The sequence below is a fragment of the Gadus macrocephalus genome, chromosome 3 (genome assembly GCF_031168955.1).
Source record: "Gadus macrocephalus chromosome 3, ASM3116895v1".
Classification (NCBI taxonomy): domain Eukaryota; kingdom Metazoa; phylum Chordata; class Actinopteri; order Gadiformes; family Gadidae; genus Gadus; species Gadus macrocephalus.
In genome coordinates, this window is record NC_082384.1 from 12,125,922 (window position 1) to 12,149,288 (window position 23,367).

The window sequence follows — 23,367 nt, forward strand, 5'->3', positions numbered from 1 at the left end:
AAAGAGATGCAACCCTCGAAGCCCTCGAGCGAGACACCTCGCGCCTGGGAGAGGCTCTCGCAGACCGAACCAAAACGAACAGGTGCCTACCCAGGTAGGCCCCCGGGGCCTCGGCTGCGCCGCGGTAGGCCTGCGTGGGGGAGCGGGCGGAGAGGGCGTGGGTGGGGGAGGCAGGCAGGCTGTCGCCGGAGGACAGCGAGCGGTTGAGCGAGGACAGGCTGCGGCTGGTGTGCAGCAGGTTGGACTGCTTGGTGATCTTGCGGAACAAGGAGCTCCGCTTCTTACCGCAGGACGCCAGCCCCGAGGAGACGCTGCGTCAGAAACACGGTGGTCAGAACGTCCATGCTGCTTAAGATACAGCCTGCTTCACTGAGAGCATTGCATGTTGAAGAGGCCTTAATACAATATTAGTCGGAATTTGTGTTATTATTGCATTTTTGCATAACATTCTCTATTCACAATATATATATATATATATATATATATATATTGATCATATAGAATGTGTGAACATATATGTTGCTGCGGCTCCAAATTGGCTACAAGTTAATTTCGAAATACATTGAACAATTACTACCAATATTACTTATGTTACTACTAATATTCCTTTACTTTACTTTATATACAATATCCTTCATATATATGATTTCATCAGTAATAGCATGACCTAATCCGACCTGATCTAATGTAACGCCTGGCGACACAGCCATAGCCATAACATTGTTTAATAGGACTTCATAGTCTCCTACATGTCCTGGCTCTCCCTGGCCGGGGTCTTCCTGTTGCGCCGGGCCATCTTACACTTGTAGCTGGCCTTCCTGGCCGGCCCCACCTTGATGGAGGTGTTCTCAAAGGGAGTGGTGGTAACGGTCACCTTGTTCCCACTCTGCAACAAACACACACACACACACACACACACAGACACACACACACACACACACACACACACACACACACACACACACACACACACACACACACACACACACACACACACACACACAATCACACACGTGATTGTTAGGGGTTAATATTTTCAGATACTTAAATGGATCAAATCTGAATATGATGTTCAGTTGACTGGGGATCGAACCCAGTGCTTTTCCGCTGGAAGTCGAACAACCCCCCTAACCTCTTGAGCCTATCCCCTGCCCCCCTATTGTTAACCATACATAAAGCAGAATACAGTCGTATTCCTCATCAACAACCCATGTCATTTCCATTGGCTGATTCCAAATGAATGGATGGTGTTGAGGACTGGTCGCCCTCAGAGGACACGGCTGGGCCTCAGATATAACCATGAATAGACCTTCTCCACGGCACTGGAACCACAGCTGTGAGGGGAGGGGGGACCCGCCCGCGAGTCCAGTGCCCATGCGTGACTTCACCCCTCCGCCGTACCTTCAGGATGAGCTCCACCACCTCGGTGTGGACCAATCCGTGGACGGACTCGCCGTTGACGTGGGTGATGAGGTCACCGGCACATAGCCCCGCCTCCTGGGCAGGACCGGTGTCCTCCACATGCTGTCATGAGACACGGTCAAAAGCTCACTGTTACGGCACATGATATCAGACCCTGAAGCATTTTAAAACCGCAACAGAAGGCTGAGTTATTGCCTTAAAGAACATGTGCATGTTTCCAAAACATCAACCCAGTACAAACCCGCCTGACCACTTCTTCTCTGCTGTCCCCGGCACTCGCCAAGGACCCAGGCATTGAACCAGCAACCCCCCCCCCCCCAGCAACCACCCAGCAGTGGACCCCCCACCCCGCGGAGCCTCACCCAGACGATGTGGTGCACGCTGTAGACGTCGCTGTCCCCGATGTAGACCCGGATGGCCCGCAGCGTGAAGCCGTACTTCTTCCCCGAGCGGTGGATGGTGATGGGGGAGCGCAGCACGCTGACCGCCGGGCAGAAGTCCCGGCTGGGGGAGGAGTCCCGGGAGGAGGGGTTGGAGGAGAAGGAGCAGGGGGACATGGGGCTGGCCAGCGGGGAGAAGCTCCCACAGTGCTCCACTGGAGGGAGGGAGAGAGAGAGGAAGTCACACAGAGGTGGAGAGAGAAGCTAGTCTAACAGCTCGGTTTAAAGAATTATATTTACACACGTATAATCTTATCTAAACCGTTTTATAGCAATGATGACACTTCTATAGCAATATGAATATTGAATATTTTACATTTCTATATGCACATTTTATTTGCTTGCTAAGATATAATGTACATATTGTAAATCTTTCCTAGATTGTTTTCTATGCTTGTATTTTCTTTGCGTTCTGCACACATCCTTGTGTTTTACTCCAATCTATTCTGCTCTGCCCTTCTAGGAGCTTCAGCAGAGCCATTTCCTTACTTTACAATTTGTATTTTTTTTTATTTATGAGCAAAGATCTAAAAGGAAGATCTTAAAACCTATTTACAGAGGAAGACCTGGCCTAGACTGCAAACAAAGAGACGGCAGACCAGAGACAAGGAAGCAAAACAGATCACGATAAAACCAGACAAGGCCCTATTGATACACACAAGCACGCCCTGTTCAAGGGGCCGCTATCACACTTCAGTGACACAGTTACAATTGTAAAGGTAACAACCATTCCCCCCCCTGGGACCCATAAAATGAATCAATACGACGCGACCTGTTCCCCGGCCCGTCCCCTGTCCACAGAAGAGGGACAACAGATACAAACAGCCTCACCCAGTTAAAGGAACAGCGATCCCTCTTCAGTTACACGATCACACTCCTAACCCTACGACGCGTCTAGTGGACCTCACTGTGAGTCCGTCGGGCCCCCGGTCCGTACCTGCGGGGATGATGACGGAGAGGGCAGTCGCCGAGGCCGACTTGGTGACCTTGTTCCCCGCCCTGGAGGCCCGCTTCTCGGGCCCGTCCCCCGACATCTGCTGGTGCCGTGCCCGCCGTAGGACCAGGTCGTTGGTGGCCCGGGGCCCCTGGTGGTCGAACAGAGGGGCCACCACGTCCTGGTCCAGGCCGGGGTCGGCGTGGCCGGGGGCCGGCGGTCCCTCCCCTGGCCTTGGGGGCTTGGGGTCTACGGATCGGAGAAAGGGAGCGGAGAGGGTTGTATGGTGAGGAGTCGAGGAGGGTGGGAGAGAGTGGAGGGCCACAGCGGAAGAGTAACGGAAAGTGACACTGTGTCTGCGTCGTCTGTTTACTCACGCGCATAAACTCAAGCTATAAATACTAACTGTTGGGCTGTTAGGATTTCTTTTCTTGCTCTCGTCAGGTTTACCCTCTCCCTCTCACCTCCTCTCTCCGTTCCCTCCCATCCCTCCCAGTGTTTCCTCACTCTCACTTTATTACGTTAGTGTTATGTACTTCTCCAGGCCGACCGTCTGTCTGCCGCACAGGCTGCGGTACTCCTGTACAGTGCGTCTCCTCAGACTCTATAGCATTACAGCCTTTAACAGACACTACTGTCTAAAGTGACTGGTAATCAGATGTATGTACTGCACATCACAGTCGGATTCAGTTCAAGGAAATAATAGAATGCAAGTCGAATAACAGAGCTAATAAATCAATAATATATGCATATTTTTGGGGGGGCAAGGTTTTAGACTAGGGTGATATCATCGTCCAAGGGTGTCCCATGCTATTTTACTATTCAGACTGATTCAACAGCATCCCGGGCTGTTTGAATCCAGCTGCTTGTCTTCAGGAGAATGTGGGCCTGAGGAATCTAAGAAAGGAGAACTATGTGATCTGACATCTACTTTTGTCTGGGTGTCCCAACACTCTCGCCGCTTAGCTATCCAGCTTAATGTCAGATAAGACAAAACAAAAGAAACAAAACATATAGAAGGTAGCTGACACTCTGAGAGCCTTAACCAAGGCCGTGAGCACCTTGTCTCAGTACCACATCAGCATCGGGACCCACCACCCCCACCACCAAGCACCACCCAGCCCCCCCCCACATACCTGCTCCGTCGGCCTCCTTGGGGCCGCCGCCGCGGGGCTCCGTCAGGCCGAGGGGGGCGGCGTTGGCCTCCCGGGGGGCGGCCCTCTGCTCCAGCAGGCTGAGGGGCGGGGCGCCGAAGGCCCCGTCCAGCGAGGTCCCGCGGGCCTTGACGGGGGTCTGGCGGGACAGGGGGTCCGGCTCGCCCTCCATCGGGGAGGCGAAGCGGTGGGTGTCCATCAGGGCGGAGAAGCGGCGGCGCGCCCCCAGCGGGGGGCTGGAGTCCCCCTCCGAGTACAGGGACTCGGAGCAGGACAGACGCTTCCTGTCACACGGAGACCGACGGTTAGCTCCGCCTCGGCCCCGCCGACAGGGACGGACCAGCTAGCAAGAGTAGGCTAACTAACCCGTGGTCTAGACTAGCTAGAGGTTAGCAGGGTAACCTCTCGCTAGGTTACCCTGGCTTCCTTTGATTCTCAGCCCATACACACCCTTATGCTATGGGGGGGAGGGGCAACAGCCATCCTGTATATATAATAATAATAATCACAAGGCTTAGATGACTGAATAATGGACATTTAAGCTCCTGTTTGTTTGCTTTTCGCTTCTTTCTGAACATTTCTCCGGTCAGAGGGGAATGGTTGAGTCGGTGACAGGGTTAGTTCTACAGAATCTATTTTAACATTGCATTTATGTTTACATTGAGGGCAATTAGCGGACACTTTTATCCATAGCGACTTACAATGAGTGCATTTGTCATAAGAAGGTGAAACAATATATCGCTGTCGGTACAATAAGGCTGTTGATAGAGCCCGCCCCAACACCACCTACATCTCGGGGGAGCTGGTCCTCCAGCTCTTGTCCCTCATGCCGAAGCTGCCCAGGCTCTCTCTCTTGGACTTCTTCTCTTCCCGGGAGCCCCGGTGCTCGCGCCGGGTCACCGAGCTGCTGCTGCCCTTCTGCTCCAGCTGGGAGAGATGCTCCATGCTGCTGTACACCTGCAGATGGCGCCAGAGAGGAGGGGGGAGAGAGAGAGAGAGAGAGAGAGAGAGAGAGAGAGAGAGAGAGAGAGAGAGAGAGAGAGAGAGAGAGAGAGAGAGAGAGAGAGAGAGGGAGAGAGGGAGAGAAGAGAGAGGGAGAGAAGAGAGAGGGAGAGAGAGAGAGAGAGAGAGGGAGAGAGGGAGAGAAGAGAGAGGGAAGGAGGGAGGGAGAGACAGAGGTCAGGGGGACAATGAACCTGAGAATAATCAAATAATATCTCTAAGATAAAATCGGAATCTGAAGATTCTTAATATCATATTTCATAGCAGATGAGCTCGAATCTGTTTGTTTCAACCAATCATGTCGCTGGAGACGGGGCTATAAAAGCATGTAATCTGCTAGCAGAGAAAACAAATTCAAGCCAGTAGAAGTCATCTAAAACAGCTTAAACATCCTGTCCAGTTCTTAGAGAAAGTGTCTGTAAAGGTTTTAAACAAACACCATGTAGACTGTTCACTGTGGAGGTCGTGTGGAGACCAACGGTTTTCGGGAAGGGGAATGGCCAAGGACCCGCAGTGGCAGTGCCAGCGTGCTGAAAGGACCCAAGGACGCCGCGTCGCACAACACACTGAGACCGGGGGATTCAAATGGAAGTGGAAATAGCGAGCGGTTGACTGCAGGACCTGAATGGCAGTGGGAGGTTGAAGTGGGGTTTTGGAGCACAGTGGTGTGAGAGGTCTTACCTCAGTCTTACATTTGGATGCATTGGCTGATTCGTTTTTTATCTTCTTTTTTTTTTTATATCTGATGAACACGTTGATTTTCTATTTGAGGAAAAAACCAAGCAGGTCTTCAGCGGATAGGAGGCTTTGCAGCACACAGCATCACGTCATATGAGATGGAGCATCAACACAGCTGCTGTTCCAACTGATCCATTAGTAAACATGGTTAAAGCAGGGCTCTTATGTAGCCATCCTCTTATTAGCATCCATGGGTCTATTCGGTTCCTAGACCGAAGAGCAACTGTTGTACATCCACTCTCAAATCAAGTTTCTATAACCGAGCGCTGATTCTGGAGTATGTCCGTACTGGTTGTGCTTGCATGTCAATCAAGACCGGTCACTGACAAGCAGGCGGTGCTTGACCCGGTTAATAAAATATATAATAAAAGACTCTCTTAAAGGATAAGGTAAGGACAGCTCTGTGAGACTATTTAAGCGTTCTACATTAACATGCAAAGTGTTTGTTGGGCGGAGAGGGCAGTGCACCTTGCGTGGCTGTGTGTGAGTGGGCAGGGGTGGGTGGGAATCTGATACGGCGAATCCTGCGCCATAGGGCCCAAGAGCCCTTCACACCTCTCTCTACTCCAATCACGGGAGGTGAAGCACATCCTGTGTACTCAAGGATCTACCTCTCCTCCTTCCTGGATCCAGAGAGGAGAGCCCAGGAGGAGGAGGAGGAGGGAGAGACTTGAAAACTCCCATGCTGAAGGAGAGCGTTAGAGGAGCGAGGGGAGAGGGGGGCGGACTGGAAGTGACCACGGTTAATAGAGTGTGCTGAGGGAGAGAAGGAGAGGGCAAATGGGAATTGAAACGGTGTAAGAGGAGCACGGCAAGGTGATATAAAAAAGCCAATCCAGAGTGGAGAGCGAACAGAGGCGAGGGTCTGGGTTTCTGACACCACACTGAAAGATTCACCGCGGTTCGGCGACCCGATGATGTCTGAAACGGTTGGCGCTTTTCAAATCAGTCACCCGTCGACCTGTTCTGCTTCCTTCGGCAAACATGGACCTCGTTCTCTCTCAGTTCCTCTTCTCTCCTTCACCCTCTAAACATTGGGAAGTTGTTCTGACAGTGGGGCCGGTTTCAATTCTTATTTTTCTTGTGAAATGAAAACAGTCCACAGAGGTGGACAGAGAAAGTATTTTAAAATAAAGCGAGAAATAAATAACCGTAGCATGAAAGACGCACAGAAAAGGATGAAAATGTGGTGAGACGAGAGAGAGAAGAGAACACGCTGCCTTGAAAGTATGAAAGGAGCATATGCGTTCAGAAGCAGCTCTCGGGACAGACGATTCGGGAAGGCTTTGTGGTCCACACCCGACGGTTTACGAGATGAGATGCGCAGAGCAGGGCTGCCTTGAAGGGAGCTCCTTCCCTTTTCAAAGACACAAACTGAAGGGATCTGCAGCTAGAGGATAGCATCATTCAGGACAAGACGAATGCATGGCAACCAAAATATTGTGCCAGCTTGTGCAAAGCCATAGCATGTTCGAACATATCGTTCGGCTTTTTGTTTCGACACATACCCGAGCAATGCCGTCATTTGAGGCAGAAAGCATGGTATCTGGAATAGAGAGCTGTTGAAATGCTAATTAAACTCCCCTGATGAAAATAAAGTTTAATCAGAAAAGCCGCCGCCGCTGCCATTAGATGAACTGTTTTGTTGCACTGAGTGGAGTGCTGATCGCCAGCAGGAACCCAACTCTGACTCAACCATGAAGAGAGTGTGGAGGGGTGATCACACCACGAGCTTTCAGCACGGCATCGGATGCTAGGTTGTGCGTTTGGCGCCAGCCGACACCATTCACTCTTACTGAGGTGGAGTTTGCGTTTCGATTACATCTGCATTAGCAACATCAAGCAAAGCTGCGATGTGATTGGCCACGCATTGACCAGGTCGGGTGTCCACCGGGGTCAGAGGTTAAAATTGATAACTCTAGCTTGACCACGCTAGGTCGGGGCCTCGGAGCCCAACTTGGTCCCAATGCATTATGGGATGGCGCTGACCGCTGACCACGTGCGGGCCGCTCTGTTAGGGGGTAGGGGGAGGCGGCACCTTGCTGAAGCGCGGTGAGCAGGAGGAGAACTGTCTGATCTCCACGGGCTCGTCGTCGTTGGTGTCGTCCTCCTCGTACGCGTTGATATGGCGGTAACGCTCGGACCGCGCTGGGAGACCACGGGGGAGACGGCACCAAGGGGGGAGGAAACAGAGAGAGAGAGAGGGGACAAGGAAGTGAGATGATGGTTTAGAAAGCAGAGGTTGGGAACAAGTTGAACGCAGTGTAGGTGCACACACACACACACACACACACACACACACACACACACACACACCACACACACACACACACACACACACACACACACAGACACACACACACACACACACACACACACACACACACACACACACACACACACACACACACACACACACACACACACTTACTGTCAAAGTAGCTGGTGTCCTCCTCGGACTCCAGGTGTGGGATGAACTCGGCCTTCTGCCTCAGCAGGCTGTTCCAGTCCAGATCAGAGAAGAACGGATGCTGCTTCACTTCGAACGCTCCCCCTGGTCGCATACACACACACACACACACACACACACACACACACACACACACACACACACACACACACACACTGGGTTGCCAACGGTTGCCAATGGAGGACGCTGTATTCCTACAGAGCTGAAGCGCTGACCTCTCAAAGCGCGGCCAATCAGGTCACATAATACAACTGGGCTATAAGGTTGACCGGAAAAGAACACGACAACTACTACTACCATGAAGAGGAAGAGGAAGAAGAGGAAAAGAAGAATAAAATAAAAGATGAAGAAGAAGAAGAAAGAAAAGTGAAACAGAAGGAGAAACAGAAGAAGAAGAATATGATCATAACAATTGGAAAGCTGTAGCTCCACAACGTCTCTAACATAAAGTAATATTATTCTAGTCTCCACTAACAGATCTACGTGGCGTTATCCAGATGGGAGCGGTAACATAAGCAGAGGGCCCGGGCCCCTACAGTACCTGTGCCCAGCCTCATGAGGGGGTTGGTCTGCAGCAGGGTTGAGATCAGGGCCTCGGAGTCGGCAGGCAGGGCCTCCTCTCCATCAGGCCACACAATGTCGTCTGGCAGGGGCCAATCAGAGTCAAGCAGGGAACAGAGAGCTTTTATTTTGAAGTGTGCTCCAACACAGGCAGTTATTTTGAGGATTGCTGACCCTTGAGGAATTGCTTTTACCATCAACAGACAATCTAAATGGAGTACATGAGGTAAAATAGGAAGCAAATAAGTAAAACATTGAAGGGAATAAATCAATTAACAAAGTTATTTCTGAGAAACGTCATCTATATCACATGCTCTCAGTGCCTTGGGTCCTGGTCGATACCCTGACCTTGATTTATTTTAATATAAATTCCTTCTATCTGTGGATTCAAATGGTTATGTGTGCCTTGGAAGAGGTTACGACAATAAATACTAAGCTAAGCCACACCAAAATGTCACAACCTATCTCATGATCGTCTATCAAACCGCATAACTGAAAACCACTGTGATGCATTGTTTTTTCATCATCTATAAAATGTTTGGTCATTTCAATAAAATACTTTTGTCAATGTTTCGCACGTTAACCACCAATACGAACGTAACGTTGACATTGATTTTATGAGTAAAAAAAATCGAGAGCACGTCGGGTTTGACTCTTTCCTACCTACTCTCACCTGGATGAGTGTGTAGGCCGCGCTCACCTGTGATCACCCGTGCCGTGTGTGTACCCGGTGCTCACCTGTGATCACCCGTGCCGTGTGTGTACCCGGTGCTCACCTGTGATCACCCGTGCCGTGTGTGTACCCGGTGCTCACCTGTGATCACCTGTCCGAAGAGCTCCTCGGGGGTGTCCCCAAAGAAGGGCACGCAGCCCACCAGGAACTCGTACAGGATGATGCCCATGGCCCACCAGTCCACCGGCTTCCCGTAGCCCTGCCGCAGGATCACCTCCGGGGCGATGTACTCTGGGGTGCCGCACACCTGGGGGGGAGACACACACGCATACACACACGCGCATTGCGCTTGAGCATTCACGTACGAAAGCACGCAGGTATGTGTGCGCACACAACGCGCACAAACACATGAAAATACTTTTGTGTGTGTGCGTGATTGTGTATCTGTGTGTGTTTGGGTGTGTATGTGTTTCTGTAAAATGTCAGTCTGTGTTTGTGTCTATATATGTGTATATGTGTGTGCGTGTATGTGTGTGTGTGTGTGTGTGTGTGTGTGTGTGTGTGTGTGTGTGTGTGTGTGTGTGTGTGTGTGTGTGTATGTGTGTGTGTGTGTGTGTGTGTGTGTGTGTGTGTGTGTGTGTGTGTGTGTGTGTGTGTGTGTGTGTGTGTGTGTGTGTGTGTGTTGGAATATGTGCGTATGATTCTAGGTTCTGTGTCACTGCCTTACAACATAGACATTAGGCCAGAGACAAACAGGAAAGAGAAAAAAAGCCTCCCTCATCTCCATAATAAAACCATGTTGTGTACTCTAATAGAAACACAGAGAGGCCCCGGCTGTTTATCTGCGTGAGCTGATTGCACCCCGTCAGACAGATGCTCCCTGCTATCGCAGTTGGCTGAAGGATTCGTGGGCCAATCAGATTAATTATGACTGGTTTAATTTGGGGGAACAAACAATAACTATAATTGCCGAATGTCTCTTTTGTGCTGGAGGACGAGGAGCAGCAAGAATCCATTCATCCTGGCACCCATGGCCGATTCAGGATGCTGTGTCTTCATAATGGATAATCATCGCCCGCGCAGCCCACCACTGCTTGTTTACGCGTGCGAGCTGGACGGGGGAAAACCCTCCCTTGATTTTCTGGATGTGGGATGATGAATTTATTCATGCATTATTAACAACATAATATCGCATGTTGGGTCCAAATGAACAATTTCTCTCTCTTAATGATCTTATTGTCATGATGTATGACCTCTACTGATGGACGCCATGCCTGTGTATACAGCTGCTTTGTCAGAGTTGCACTGCCAACTGTAGTTTTAAGACACATTTACATAAGCAATCAATGTCTCCGGTGCGAGGGTCTTACACAGGCCAGGAGAACCGCTGAGACCCTGGAACCAGCTCAGAAGGTAGAACCAGGAGACAACAGCTCGTCTGGAAACCGCAATGTTGCTGGTTTGACCCTTGCTAAAGTTAAAGAGCCAAAGGCCCTGTTGACACTGAGGAACCTGATCTGAATTCTACAACCCTTTCTTTAACCCAGAATGCATCTGTATAAAACGGTGGGGTCTCCATCTCTCGTACAATGGGTCCCACCTGATTAGACATAGAAAACATCTCTAAACTCACAACTATTGCCTTCTTGGGTAGGTCAACGTGTGTATAACGGAACCTGAGAACACATAAGGTGACTTTGAGCAAAGTGGCTAGAACAAACACGAGGGCAACAAGCTCTCAATTACCCCAGTCTCAGAGCTGAGTGAGACGGGGCCTTGGAAGAGGACGGCCAGGCCTGCAACGGATCCTCCGCACAGACGTGGAGGGTAGACACACGCCGCCCTACCCTTTAATTATGGATCTGTTCCTTTAAGGTGCAGCCAGGGAGCCAGTAAGGGCATCCCCGGTACAGTGAGCACCGAGTGACCATGCATGCACTCTGGCCGCCTCAGACTGGCCCAGACCCTTGAGACGTGTCAGGGGGGACGCAGCCCATAGCCTCGACCCTAAGTGCTCTCATTCAATCATCATACGGTCGGTAGCAGAAGTCAAGGAAAATATTAATATTTGTAGAATAAGTAAATGTAGTAGTATAACAAGTAGTAGTAATGGTAAATATACCATATTAATACATATAATAGTATTTACGGTATGGTAAGTGTATAATCAGTACTATAATCAGGACTATAATTAGAGGTTGGTCAGCAGCACTATAATCAGTAACATAGTCAGTCCTATAATCAGTGCTCAACTCATTTCTATAATTAGTGCCTTAGTCAGTCCTATAATCAGTGCTCCACTCAGTCCTATAATCAGTGCTCCAGTCAGTCCTATAATCAGTGCTCCAGTCAGTCCTATAATCAGTGCTCCAGTCAGTCCTATAATCAGTGCTCCAGTCAGTCCTATAATCAGTGCTCCAGTCAGTCCTATAATCAGTGCTCCACTCAGTCCTATAATCAGTGCTCCAGTCAGTCCTATAATCAGTGCTCCAGTCAGTCCTATAATCAGTGCTCCAGTCAGTCCTATAATCAGTGCTCCAGTCAGTCCTGTGATCAGTGCTCCAGTCAGTCCTAAGTGCATCAGTTAGTCCTTTAACCAGTGCTATAATCAGTCCTGTAAAGTGCTCCATTCAGTACTACATGAATGAGCCGGCTCCTCCTACCTGTTTGTCGAGGAACTCCCTGGCGTCCTTCTCTATGTGTCCCTCGTACAGGTTGGTGGTGAGGCTCATCAGGCCCATCTTGGACAGGCCGAAGTCTGTCAGCTTCACGTGGCCCATGGAGGTGATGAGCAGGCTGCAGACACACAGAGTTACAGCGAGCACTTCATCACCTGAACCACGTTGTAAAAGCAGCCTCCACCCTTCACTCAGGAACGGACATCGTAAAACATGATGACTATGGATCCGAGTCGGGCCCCACGAGGTCCTAAAGATCTCAGTACAATGATTAGTTTGACTACAAAGAAAACTCTGAATACTGGCATTTGTTTAACATTTCGATTGCGTCAAATCACCAAGCTATAATGTTTTTACTTTGATTTTTTATATTTTAAATTTTATCTCTCTCTATGTTTGACAACACTGTGAAAATCCCTGTTCTTATTTAACTTTCTGTGCTCCACCTGTGCAGCGAAATTCAACATTTAAGGGCCTAACATCTGTCCTGCGCCCGCGGGGGGCCTCACTTGTCAGGCTTCAGGTCCCTGTGGACGATGCCGTAGTTGTGCAGGTACTCCAGCGCCAGGACGGTCTCGGCGAAGTACATCCGGGCCAGGTCCACGGGGAGGGCCCCGATGTTCTTCAGCAGGGTGGCGCAGTCGCCCCCTGGGGAGGACCAGAGAGGCGTGACGCCGGTTAGCACCCAGCGCCGTCTGCATCTCAGCGGGTTTAATTAAGCGCGTGGGACGGGGGGCGGACATCCCTCCTTTGCTGATGGGCGTCCCTGCTTTGCCGCTCTTTAGCAGATAAAGCTTTTCATGTTTTAAAGTAGTTAGGTAGATAAGTAAAAAATAATATCATAAGATCACTCCAGCATAAAAAAAGCGGCCAACATCCTCATAGGTTTAGGCGTGGATATTCGAAGGTGCTTTGCAACAGTCAAATGTCCTGATCTTCAACACTAAAGGAGGTGGCGTCCTGTTTAGCCTTCCAAAGTCTCCTGTGTGACCGGCCTCTTAAGACCACGGCCCGGTCGCTCCGGAGCGCTCCGTGAAAGCCGAGAGGAGGACTCCTGGAGGCTGCAGTAGAGGTTAGTGAACACACACAGGTTCATGTCACTGCCACTTTAGGGCCGGTGGCTGCATTTAAACCCAGCCCTCTCGGCTCTCTCCACTGAGCATGGAGGTGGAGGTGAAACAGGAGCAGTCCGTCGGCTCGTCTGTCCTTACGAACAGCAGAGGCGACCGGTGGGGACTTCGACCTCTCTGCAGGTGCCGGCGCAGAGGGCTTGAGTTCGCCTGATGCAGCGTGATGTGTTGTTATCACAGCAAACAGGGCGGAACACAATACCGCGGCCTGACCTCGCTTTTGCAGCTATCATATTTATGTATATATATATACATATATATATATATATATATACATATAATAAAATACACTTTGGTTAGGTGAATTGGCCATGTTTGGTCATTTAGTGTTTTATTAAACAGGCATGGTGTGCTATTAGAGGTGATAATATCAGCAGATAGAAATAGAAAGCTCACACTGCTACTAATGTATTTATATATTTTTTTGCAATTTCCACTTGATAATGCTCTCTTTGACGGTGTAATTAAGGGGACTCTAATAATCTAGAAATAAACTTGAAAATATAGCAATGAAAAATAAGGGTGGATCTGACAACCAAAATCTTGGACCTATTTATTTTGTCTGCTCTTCTTCTATTCCATCTGTAAAGTGAACATTATATCTTATTTATGTCGTCATTGATAAGAGGGTTAAGAGAGATCTCTTAAAATGTACGCGAGCACAACGACTCTCCCCGATGATTCTCCGCCTGAATCCTTCGCTGACCATCTCCCATGAGACAGTAGCCCTTCAAGATAAAAGCCTTGAGCGGTCTCACCCTCGACGTACTCCATGACCATGCAGAGGTGGCGGCGGGTCTGGAAGGAGCAGAACATGGACACCACGAAGGGGTTCTCGGCGAAGGTCAGGATGTCTCGCTCCACGAAGGCCTGCTGGATCTCGTTCCTCAGGGTCAGGTTCTGCTTGTTGATCTTCTTCATGGCGAAGCGCTGCCGGGTCTCTCTGTGGCGCACCAGGTACACCGCACTGGGGGGGGGGGGGGGGGGGGAGGGAGAGGGGGGGGGAGAGAGAGAGCGAGAGAGAGAGAGAGAGTCAGAGAGCGAGAGAGAGAGAGAGAGTCAGAGAGCGGGAGAGAGAGAGGAAGAGGGGGTCACTTAACATGAATGTTTATTTGGTTCATTTTTGTCCCACACTAACCCAGACAAGCCTTTCCCTGCCTTACCCATAAGCACCGTTACTGATCAGTTTAATGGTCTGGAAGTCTTCCTCACACGGAGGCTTCATCGGCTGCGACTTCCCCTGAGAGCAAAGCGACAGTAAACACGTGTTAACGTCAAGGCATTGAGGTCCTCCGTCCTCTATGACCACTCTGTCATCATGCAGCACTTCCATGTCTCCTAATGGACGTGGTTTAAATGAATGGATGTTATTAGTGAGCAGTAAAGGTTTAGGCGTCTTGCTCGTGGATGCCGCCGGGTTAGGCTGCTGAGCAATGGGCTACCCACTAACCACTAAAAAGGATACGCCTTCAAATGAAATACAAACACAATCTGTGAGTGTGCATGTTTGTGAATGTAATGTACGAAAGCATGAATTTGTGCACACACATGTGTTCCTGGAGTGAGGTTGTGTGTGTGTGTGTGTGTGTGCGTGTGTGTATGTATGTGTGCGCGTATGTATGTATGTGTGTATGTGTGCGTGTGTGTGTGTGTGTTGATGTGTGTGTATGCATGTATGCGTGTCTATCATGTGCGCGTGTGCTGGCTCTGCTCACCTCCGCTGAGTCGTCGGTCTCCGGTGTGTGCGGCCCCTCGCTGTCATAGCTGTCCAACCCCACGATGTCTGAGAGGGAGGGAGCGCACAGAGGACTGTTGACTCGGCAACAGCTGGTGTCAAAATAAAAGTCCCGTTGTAACTAATTTAACTTTGCACGCATCATCACTTTCGCGTTTGAAACTTGTGTCATTATCCCCAAATGCAAAGCCAAATTTTGGTGGCATAAAAATAGCCTCATTACCAGAGCACAATCCCCCCCCCCCCCCCCCCCCCTCCCCCCCCCCGCCCTCCACGCCTGCCCAAGTCTGTGTGAACCCGACCCCAGGATTTTAATGTTCCATGTGCTAAAGCGTTCCTGGCAGCCCTGTCTGTTGGGCTCGCTATCTCTTGGATGTGACAGCGGTTGAAATGCGCTGATTGCAGCTGTACGCCCACAAAGCCAGGCAGCACATGGACAGCCAGTGTAATTAAAACCCAGGAGCGGGGATATAAAGCTGCGCTGCCGCTGCTGGCTGAGCATCAGCCGAGGACACAATGTGGAGGAGATTGTGAGTTCCTCGCTGATTTGATAGACAATGGAGAAATCTTGCGTTCAGCGTCAGCAAATGAAAAAGTCCTGAAGAAAAACAATTGACTAAATGCGTGCCTCAATTTGTTGTCTTTGGTTTATGCGCGCGCGCGCGTGCGTGTGTGTAGAAATTCAAAATACAGGGTCGGATAAAGCCATGTTGTTATCTGAGATAAGCTACGAGGCTTCCAGCCCGACGCAGGATGTTTTAATTTGGGGCCCGGGACGGCCGTAGCTCTTTGTGAACACTCATTCCACACCACTTAGCCCGTCAGCTAATGAGCGCCTCGAGATGGATCACCGGGCCAGACTGAGCAGATGTGAGCTAGCGTCGGGAGGGGGGGCGTCTCCGTCTGAGGGTCTCACGGTGATTCATTGCGCGGTGTCGGGACGGGAGGCAGAGGCAGCCGGGCCAGAGGTGGCTCCCCTGCGAGGCTCCACCGGTGGAGCCCCGACCTCCGATAGAGAGACCCTTTGTGCCTCGTCTGGAGTGCATTCGTGATATTCACCGTTTGTTTTGGGGTGTTTTTCCTCACTGCTTTGCTTCTTTCAGGGTTCAGAGGGTTTCAGTCAGCCCCCTAATCCACAGTGAGTCTCAGTGACAGCACACTGACAGGGTATTGAGGAGCAGGTAACATCTAACAAGGAGGCTTCAGACCAACCATTCCCCCGGGGAGTGTACCCTAGTCTACTCTGTTTCCTTCGTTCCTCCCTACCGTTCAGCCTTCTCTTCCTTCCTTCCTTCCTTCCTTCCTTCCTGCGTTCCTTCTTTCCTTCCTTCCTTCTTTCCTTCCTTCCTGCCTACCTTCCTTTTCTTCCCACCATCCTTCCTCCCTTCTTCTCTTCCTTCCTTGCTTCCTGCGGTCCTTCTCTCCTCCCTGTCTCACCCCCCCCCCCCCCCCCCGCCCCCCTCCGTGCCTCACCCTCCAGGGGGTCGCGGGTGAGGCCCAGCTGGCTGATGATGTAGCGGGGGATGTCGGTGCCCATGAGCTGGCCCTCCTTGGCGTGGTCCTCCGCAGCCTCCAGGAGGTGGTAGAACTCCTCCGGGTTGAACTCCTGGAGCACACAGACGGACCACACGCCGGTCAGGCACACACAGCTGCATACATGCACGCACAATGGAATTACTATTTTATGTGTCGTGTTATTTGATGCATTCTTTCATTTTTGTATACAAGAGGGAGAGACATTGCAGTATTCAGATAAATTTCAGTCTAGCTGGCCTAATGAGGGTCTATAAGGGTCTATCAGTGTGGATAAAAACGCCACGTTATTTTCCGGTGGATCGATTATACACACATTAATACTGTGGCTAGACGTTTAGGCTCAGAATCCTCTGAGCTATAATACATAAATGCATAGATATGTACATAAATAAATGCATGTGCATACATACATGCATACAAAAAATCACATTTTACACAGTGAAACACTATTGACACACCAGTGTTTCCCCTAGAATTTTTTTTAGGCCCGGTTGTAAGAGCTGATAGTGTGATTTGTTATACATTTTTCACGGGAGTATTTGTTGGTTATTTCCATATAAAACACTTGCTTAGCCATCACAAGTTGATAATGATTCAATAAACACGTTATTAACAATAAACTAATTTTATTTACAATACAATTTTTGGTGGTGCCATGCTAATGATGATATAACTTAATGCTGTCAGATTGTCCGTTATGATGGGGCATCATCCGCGCATCATCTGCCCCATTTATTTATTTATTTATTTATTTTTTGGCCCGTTGTTGGCCTGGCGGGGGCGCTCGTTGGCCTGGCGGCCCGCCTGTGCACACATGTGTGTGCACAGGCCTGAACAATGGTAGGGGAAACACTGCACACAATCTACATGCATCAAACAGTTTGCTGTCTAAACGTGTCCCTGCCCCGCTGCCCTCTAGTGGTTAGAATGCAACTAACACAGCTTTGAATGGAAAACCCAAGGAACGTCAGTAAAATTAGTGGCTCAATTTAACTCTTCTTTGTGCGAAATATAATCTGAAGATGTCATTGAAAATGCAGCGAAGCGCACCGTTTAACTCTATGACCTATCTCACTTACACGGAATTGCCTTCATCGCATACGACCGCACCAGTCGCACGAAATCTGCAATCGGTTTCTAGTCTCCGGTCAAAGCACTTTCCCTTTCCTAGGTCTCAGTGGTTTCGCTTTGTTTGTAATCAAACAGAGCACAGGAGCCGCCATACCAAAGCCCTTTGGTTGTAATACCGCCTTCGATTCTAAAGGCCTTCTGTAAATGACTCATCACCCCTCGGTTAAGGTCGTCTGTGTTTGTGTGAGGTCCTGTTTCAGCCGGTGGGTGGAGGCGAGGGGAATGACATTTTGATCAGAAATAAGAGCACAGGGCAGCAAGGGTCACCGGAGCTCTTGTGTATACCCTGCCCTCGGCCGGCCAGGGAGAGAGAGAGGGAGAGAGCGAGAGCAAGAGAGAGAGACGGAGAGAGAAAATGGAGCGAGGATGGAGCAAATGGATAGAGATGGCCAGAGAAAAAATACGGGGCAATTGCTATAATCTCCTCACGATAATATCCTTCTGTCTACCGGTCAGAGACATTTCCACCATTTCAGAGTGTGGGACTGACATGAATGCTAAATAAACTTGTGCAGACATTGTGCCTGGGCGTGTATGTGTGTCCGCGGGAAGGTGCATGGGTAATTTGTTATTTGTGTGTGTGTGCGCGTGTGTGTGTGTGTGTGTGTGTGTGTGTGTGTGTGTGTGTGTGTGTGTGTGTGTGTGTGTGTGTGTGTGTGTGTGTGTGTGTGTGTGTGTGTGCGCGTGCGTCTCTGTGCATGTGCGTGTATGTTTGTGTGCCTTTCCTCCTCCCTCTTCCTCCTCCCCTCTAAACAATCTGCCACACAGATCTCAAGTCTACATCCTGAACGACCCTATCGACCGCTTCCGACGGTTGCCGTGACAACGGAAAGATGAGCCTTAAGGGCAGGGGCGGCGCCGGGCCGGTCGAGGCACGCAGGAGAGAGCGATCCGTCGGTGAGGGTGAACCCAGGTGTCAGGCCCCGCCCCCTGCATGTGCCGAGCAGCCAATCACGGCTCAGACGTTTTGGAGAGTTAATGTTCGTCTGTATCAGCGGTGCAAGGACAAAGACATCCGTCTGATTCTGACCAATCGGATGCCTTCCCTGGGAGGCCGAGTGGCCTGGCGGTGTGGGTGTGGAGTGGAGCGCCCCAGGCTGGCCCGGGTGTGTTCTGTTGAAGGATGGCTTGTTGAGCTGACCTAGTGTGTTTCTGTGTGTGTGTGGGTGTGTGTGCGTGCGTACAAAAGTTTAAAAATAAGAAGAAAAAGATTAATGTATATATAGATATATATAATAAACAGCCACAGGCGAAAAACAAATCCAGACAGAAACGGGGTACTTATCAGTATGGGTTGGTATTGATGAAGGCGGGGCTAATCCTTCCCAAGGACTGGCCTATGGCTGCCTGGAGCCAGACTGAGGCAGGGCACAAATTATATAGAAACCGCGCGAACATAGACGCTCATTGCTCCTCTAAATTGATGATTTATGAGCAATGAGGTAGTGAGTACTGGACGAGTGCTAGATCTAACATAGGCTTGGGCGGGTCGTGGGAGGGGCCAACTCCTGAGACCACCGCCCCTTCTGATGTGTGTGTGTGTACGTGGCTGATCGTCATGACGCTGGTGACCTGGCGTAGTGGCATGCTGTCAGAGCTCTGAGGCATCATGTTGGGCATGGACATCAACCGATCCACACTTTCACTTAACCTGAGCATGAACATCAACAGATCCAAACTTAACGTGAGAAGAGAAGTCAAATCAGTGTAGTTTTAAGCTATATTCACCCGAACAGTGCAGACAGATATACAATTAGGGCATTTAGCAGTTGCTTTTATCCAAATGACTTACATCGGCTAATACACACATTGACACACCGACAACCATGCAAGGCGACAGCCAGCTCGTCAGGAGCAGTTAGGGTTAAGTGTCTTGCTCAGGGACACCTCAACACTCAGCTAGGAGGAGCTGGCGATCGAACTAGCAACCTTTCGGTTACAAGACAACTGCTCTACCACCTGAGCTAAACCGACCCGCTACATACAGACGCGAACAGACAGACCGACCGTCTGAACGACAACGCGGACAGGCAGAAAGACAGGCAGATATAGTGAAGGACAGACAGACACGAACAGACGGGCAGAAAGACAGACAGAAGGACGGAGAGGCCGGCAGACAGACAGAAGTAGTGATGGATGGGAAACTCACCAGGCACTCCAGGAGTCTGGCTGGGCGAGAGATGATGATGAAGAGCTTCTTTACCAGCTCTGTGACGAAGGTGAGCTCTGAGTTCTCCGAGCGCTCATAAGCCTGGGGGGGGGGGGAGAGAGAGAGCGTTAATCACTTTACAACATGAAACTTTACACTTGATTTTCTCACAATAAATGTTGGGGAAAAGAATACACATCCATCCTTTTTTTAAATCGTGTCAGGAGGAAGTGCATCGTGTTGTTTTCTGTTTGACACCAACGGGTCGTCGTGAGTGTTTTGCTGTCGTTGTGAACCAGTCATCAATTCACCGCTCACTCAATCAAGGTGACACTCCCTGAACCCCCCTCCCCACACCACCACCTCTGCATGCCTTCGACCACCTTCCTTCACTCCTGTCCTGTCTAAGTCCTCTAACAGTAACCAGCAGCGATAAAAAAATCACGAATTGCTGACGTCTAGACGAGGAGATAATAAACATATTAAATAGACATATATAAACCTTGTCTGGAGCCACATTTGAATGAAATATCCACACATTAAGTGTGAATGAAAAATGACGGTACGATGATGAATGTACCCATTAAATACCAAATAAAGATAAAAGCCTGGCAGCTAACAAACAAGTAAATGGGCCCTGACCTGAATCTAGCTCGCCTACAGCGGCGGAAATGTTTATTCAGTAATGGTTTGAGTGCTAACTGTGTTAAAGTCGAATCACACCGTGTACGACATGACATCGTGGCATGGAAGCGCAGCTTTTGTACACAGGGCCGCTTCAACAGAACCACAGCAACTCCACCCAGTATTTTAGGATGCCAGTGAAAGTACAGCGTAGACAAAGAATGGAATCGGTCGAGTGTTTAAAGTGCCGTATCGGTGTGTATTATTTTGGGAACACCAAACATAAAGAAAATTGTAATATTGGTGAGAAATATTAAGCAGGTATTTTTGGCAGCGGTGTGAACAGACTACACAGACAAAGCTCCACATGGGAGAAGGACGCGATCTGCCCCCCGCCCCCTCCTCACGTCATGCAGCAGCTTCTCCAGGTTCTCCTGGAGCTCGCAGAAGTAGACGGTGGTTATGAGGCCCTCGCGAGACTTGGTCAGGCAGTCCCTGGACAGCTCGGCGATCTGGTGGTGGATGAAGCTGAGGACCCCGTCGGCCAGCGGCAGCACGCTCTCGGGGGAGTAGCTGTGGATGAACTCGGCCAGACGCTCCTCCATCTGGGCCGTGGCCTGGAGAGTCCGTCACATGGGGTTAGGGGTTAGAGCGGCAGAGGAACACATGTGATCCACCATCACATGGGGTTAGGGGTTAGAGCGGCAGAGGAACACATGTGATCCACCATCACATGGGGTTAGGGGTTAGAGCGGCGGCGGTAAACACGTGTGCTACTGTCACATGGGGCTAGCTAGCACAGCACGCTCAAACAACATACATGGGCTTCACATAGAATCTCAGCAAGGGGTAACAGTCAGGTGAAATGTGAGAAATCCTTTTTTGATTTATTTTTAGTTTATAAAAAATAATATAAATATAATATATCAATTATAATAAATAAAATACAATTTTAAAATTGTACATAATAATATTTTTTTATAATATACAATAAATAAAACAAAAAATGATAGCAATAAAATAATCAGCCAAAACAACTAACACTTCAAATAAGTCACAACATCTGCACATAACAAAAGGTCCTTCCACTTTCTAATTCACTTTAGGCCTGGGCCATAGTTTGTTGGCTTTGCAGCCACAATATGGCAAGTGATTTAAGATCCTGTTAAGAACTGGTCGGATAACCATTGCAAACGTTTGGTTCCATCAGAGATGGCCAGGAGGATCAAGTGTTTAGTAATAAGGAGTCACTGCTCTCATCTTTCTATTATCAAAGCAAATTTGACTTCTCCCATTTGCAGTTTAAAAGCAATTTGATTTTTTGTATACATACATAAGCGGGAGAGACAGCCTAATATTCAATTGGACTTCTGTCTGGCTCCTTGCAACCTGATACATTTAATAGTGTCCAAGGACACAAATAAACTGCATAGGTCCTTTAATCGACTCCTGCTGGCCTAATGAGGGTCTATAGATCAGGGTGCATAATAACACCACGTTTAGTCCCATGACGCTTCGAGCCATGAATGACTTTCTGTAACATCGCCACGATCATTTCTTCCATAATCCAGCAGCGATGAAATGGCGTTGGATGTAGGATAAGGCACATTTTGACTATGATCTTCCGGTCAAACCTGTTGTGACTGGCTTAGGGAATACAGAAGCTTTGACCAATGAATGGGCTTCAACTGTTACTGTGGTTCCTGGTTAGTTTCCTGGTTGCGGATAATACGGATTATAATATACGTTTTGGCATGACACATAGTATTCCAGCTGGAATATATGCAGTCACTGTGTAGGGATTTTGTGGGTTTGTCAACATTCATTGCCAGTCTGTTGTTTGATCACTGTGATAGGGGCATTATTATCTAACAACACTACAATGCAACATAATAGAAAGGTGACATTTCAGTCATTAGCATCCATCGAGTTTCCTCTTGGTGTGCCCTCTCCCTGATAGCGCTATCACTACTGTCGCTCGCTGCGGTTAATCTTGTTTTGATTTTTATCAGATGTCACATCTGGGGAGCTTATCATGGAAGGGCAAACTGCGTAGGTGGAACTTGAACTGCTTTGCTGTGTTAGCAGTAGAGTCTGTGTGTGTGTGTGTGTGTGTGCTCACGTGTCAATAAATTAATTTGTGCGAATGTATGTGTGTGTTTTTGTGCACGTGTAAACATGTGAATTTTTTGCATTTTTATGTGTGTGTGTGTGTGTGTGTGCCTTTTTCTGTGTGTACCGCCGTGTGTGTGTTCAAAGGACTGACCTTCGGGAAGCGCTCCTTGTAGACATGGTTCATCATCACTATTTCATTGTCATAGCAGGACGGCGATCGCCCCGGGCTAGAGACATGGACAGACAAAAAGAGAGAGAGAGAGAGAGAGAGAGAGGGGGAGAGAGAGAGAGAGAGAGAGAGAGAGAGAGAGAGAGAGAGAGAGAGAGAGAGAGAGAGAGAGAGAGAGAGAGAGAGAGGGAGGTTGAGAAAGAGTGAACACAATACATTTGATGTCAGGGGAAAATAAATAAATGTAAAGTCACACAAAGACAGAGTGAGAGAGCAGAGCAGGGATGCATTTTTCAGCTCGACGTGAGGGGATAATTCACATCGTCCCCAGCATGTGTGCGTTGTGTCTGTGCGTTATGCTAATGGCACAATCACACATTCAGCGTCACTCGTCTCACTAATGGACCCACTGGCGGCTGAGCCCCACACCAGCCGCACTCCTCCATCAACAGTGTTGGAGTCACACACACCAACACACACTCACACCAACAAACACACACACACCAACACACACCAACACACACTCACACCAACAAACACACACACACCAACACACACCAACACACACCCACACCAACAGACACACACACACCAACACACACCAACACACACTCACACCAACAGACACACACTGCACTCGAGTTCCAGCCACAAAAGGAAATTATTTCGGTTCCCCAACACATTAAAGGATAGGCAGTCGTATTGG

At 49.3% G+C, this 23,367-nt stretch overlaps 1 protein-coding gene across 1 annotated transcript in view; it reads right to left on the minus strand.

Moving 5' to 3' along the window:
- The window catches only part of LOC132453730 (microtubule-associated serine/threonine-protein kinase 1-like), a gene marked incomplete at its 5' end in the record, with an annotated part of 40,411 nt that overhangs the window by 7,771 nt on the left and 9,273 nt on the right, over nucleotides 1–23,367 (minus strand). The window contains 20 exons of the mRNA XM_060046675.1: nucleotides 91–311; nucleotides 750–886; nucleotides 1,402–1,524; nucleotides 1,785–2,017; nucleotides 2,800–3,045; nucleotides 3,933–4,234; nucleotides 4,741–4,907; nucleotides 7,729–7,838; nucleotides 8,122–8,244; nucleotides 8,702–8,803; nucleotides 9,536–9,701; nucleotides 12,058–12,190; nucleotides 12,582–12,720; nucleotides 13,961–14,169; nucleotides 14,366–14,442; nucleotides 14,918–14,985; nucleotides 16,411–16,543; nucleotides 19,754–19,855; nucleotides 20,785–20,994; nucleotides 22,644–22,725. Of these exons, the coding sequence (XP_059902658.1) occupies nucleotides 91–311; nucleotides 750–886; nucleotides 1,402–1,524; nucleotides 1,785–2,017; nucleotides 2,800–3,045; nucleotides 3,933–4,234; nucleotides 4,741–4,907; nucleotides 7,729–7,838; nucleotides 8,122–8,244; nucleotides 8,702–8,803; nucleotides 9,536–9,701; nucleotides 12,058–12,190; nucleotides 12,582–12,720; nucleotides 13,961–14,169; nucleotides 14,366–14,442; nucleotides 14,918–14,985; nucleotides 16,411–16,543; nucleotides 19,754–19,855; nucleotides 20,785–20,994; nucleotides 22,644–22,725 (3,083 nt within the window). The remainder of the gene's footprint in view (nucleotides 1–90; nucleotides 312–749; nucleotides 887–1,401; nucleotides 1,525–1,784; nucleotides 2,018–2,799; nucleotides 3,046–3,932; nucleotides 4,235–4,740; nucleotides 4,908–7,728; nucleotides 7,839–8,121; nucleotides 8,245–8,701; nucleotides 8,804–9,535; nucleotides 9,702–12,057; nucleotides 12,191–12,581; nucleotides 12,721–13,960; nucleotides 14,170–14,365; nucleotides 14,443–14,917; nucleotides 14,986–16,410; nucleotides 16,544–19,753; nucleotides 19,856–20,784; nucleotides 20,995–22,643; nucleotides 22,726–23,367) is intronic.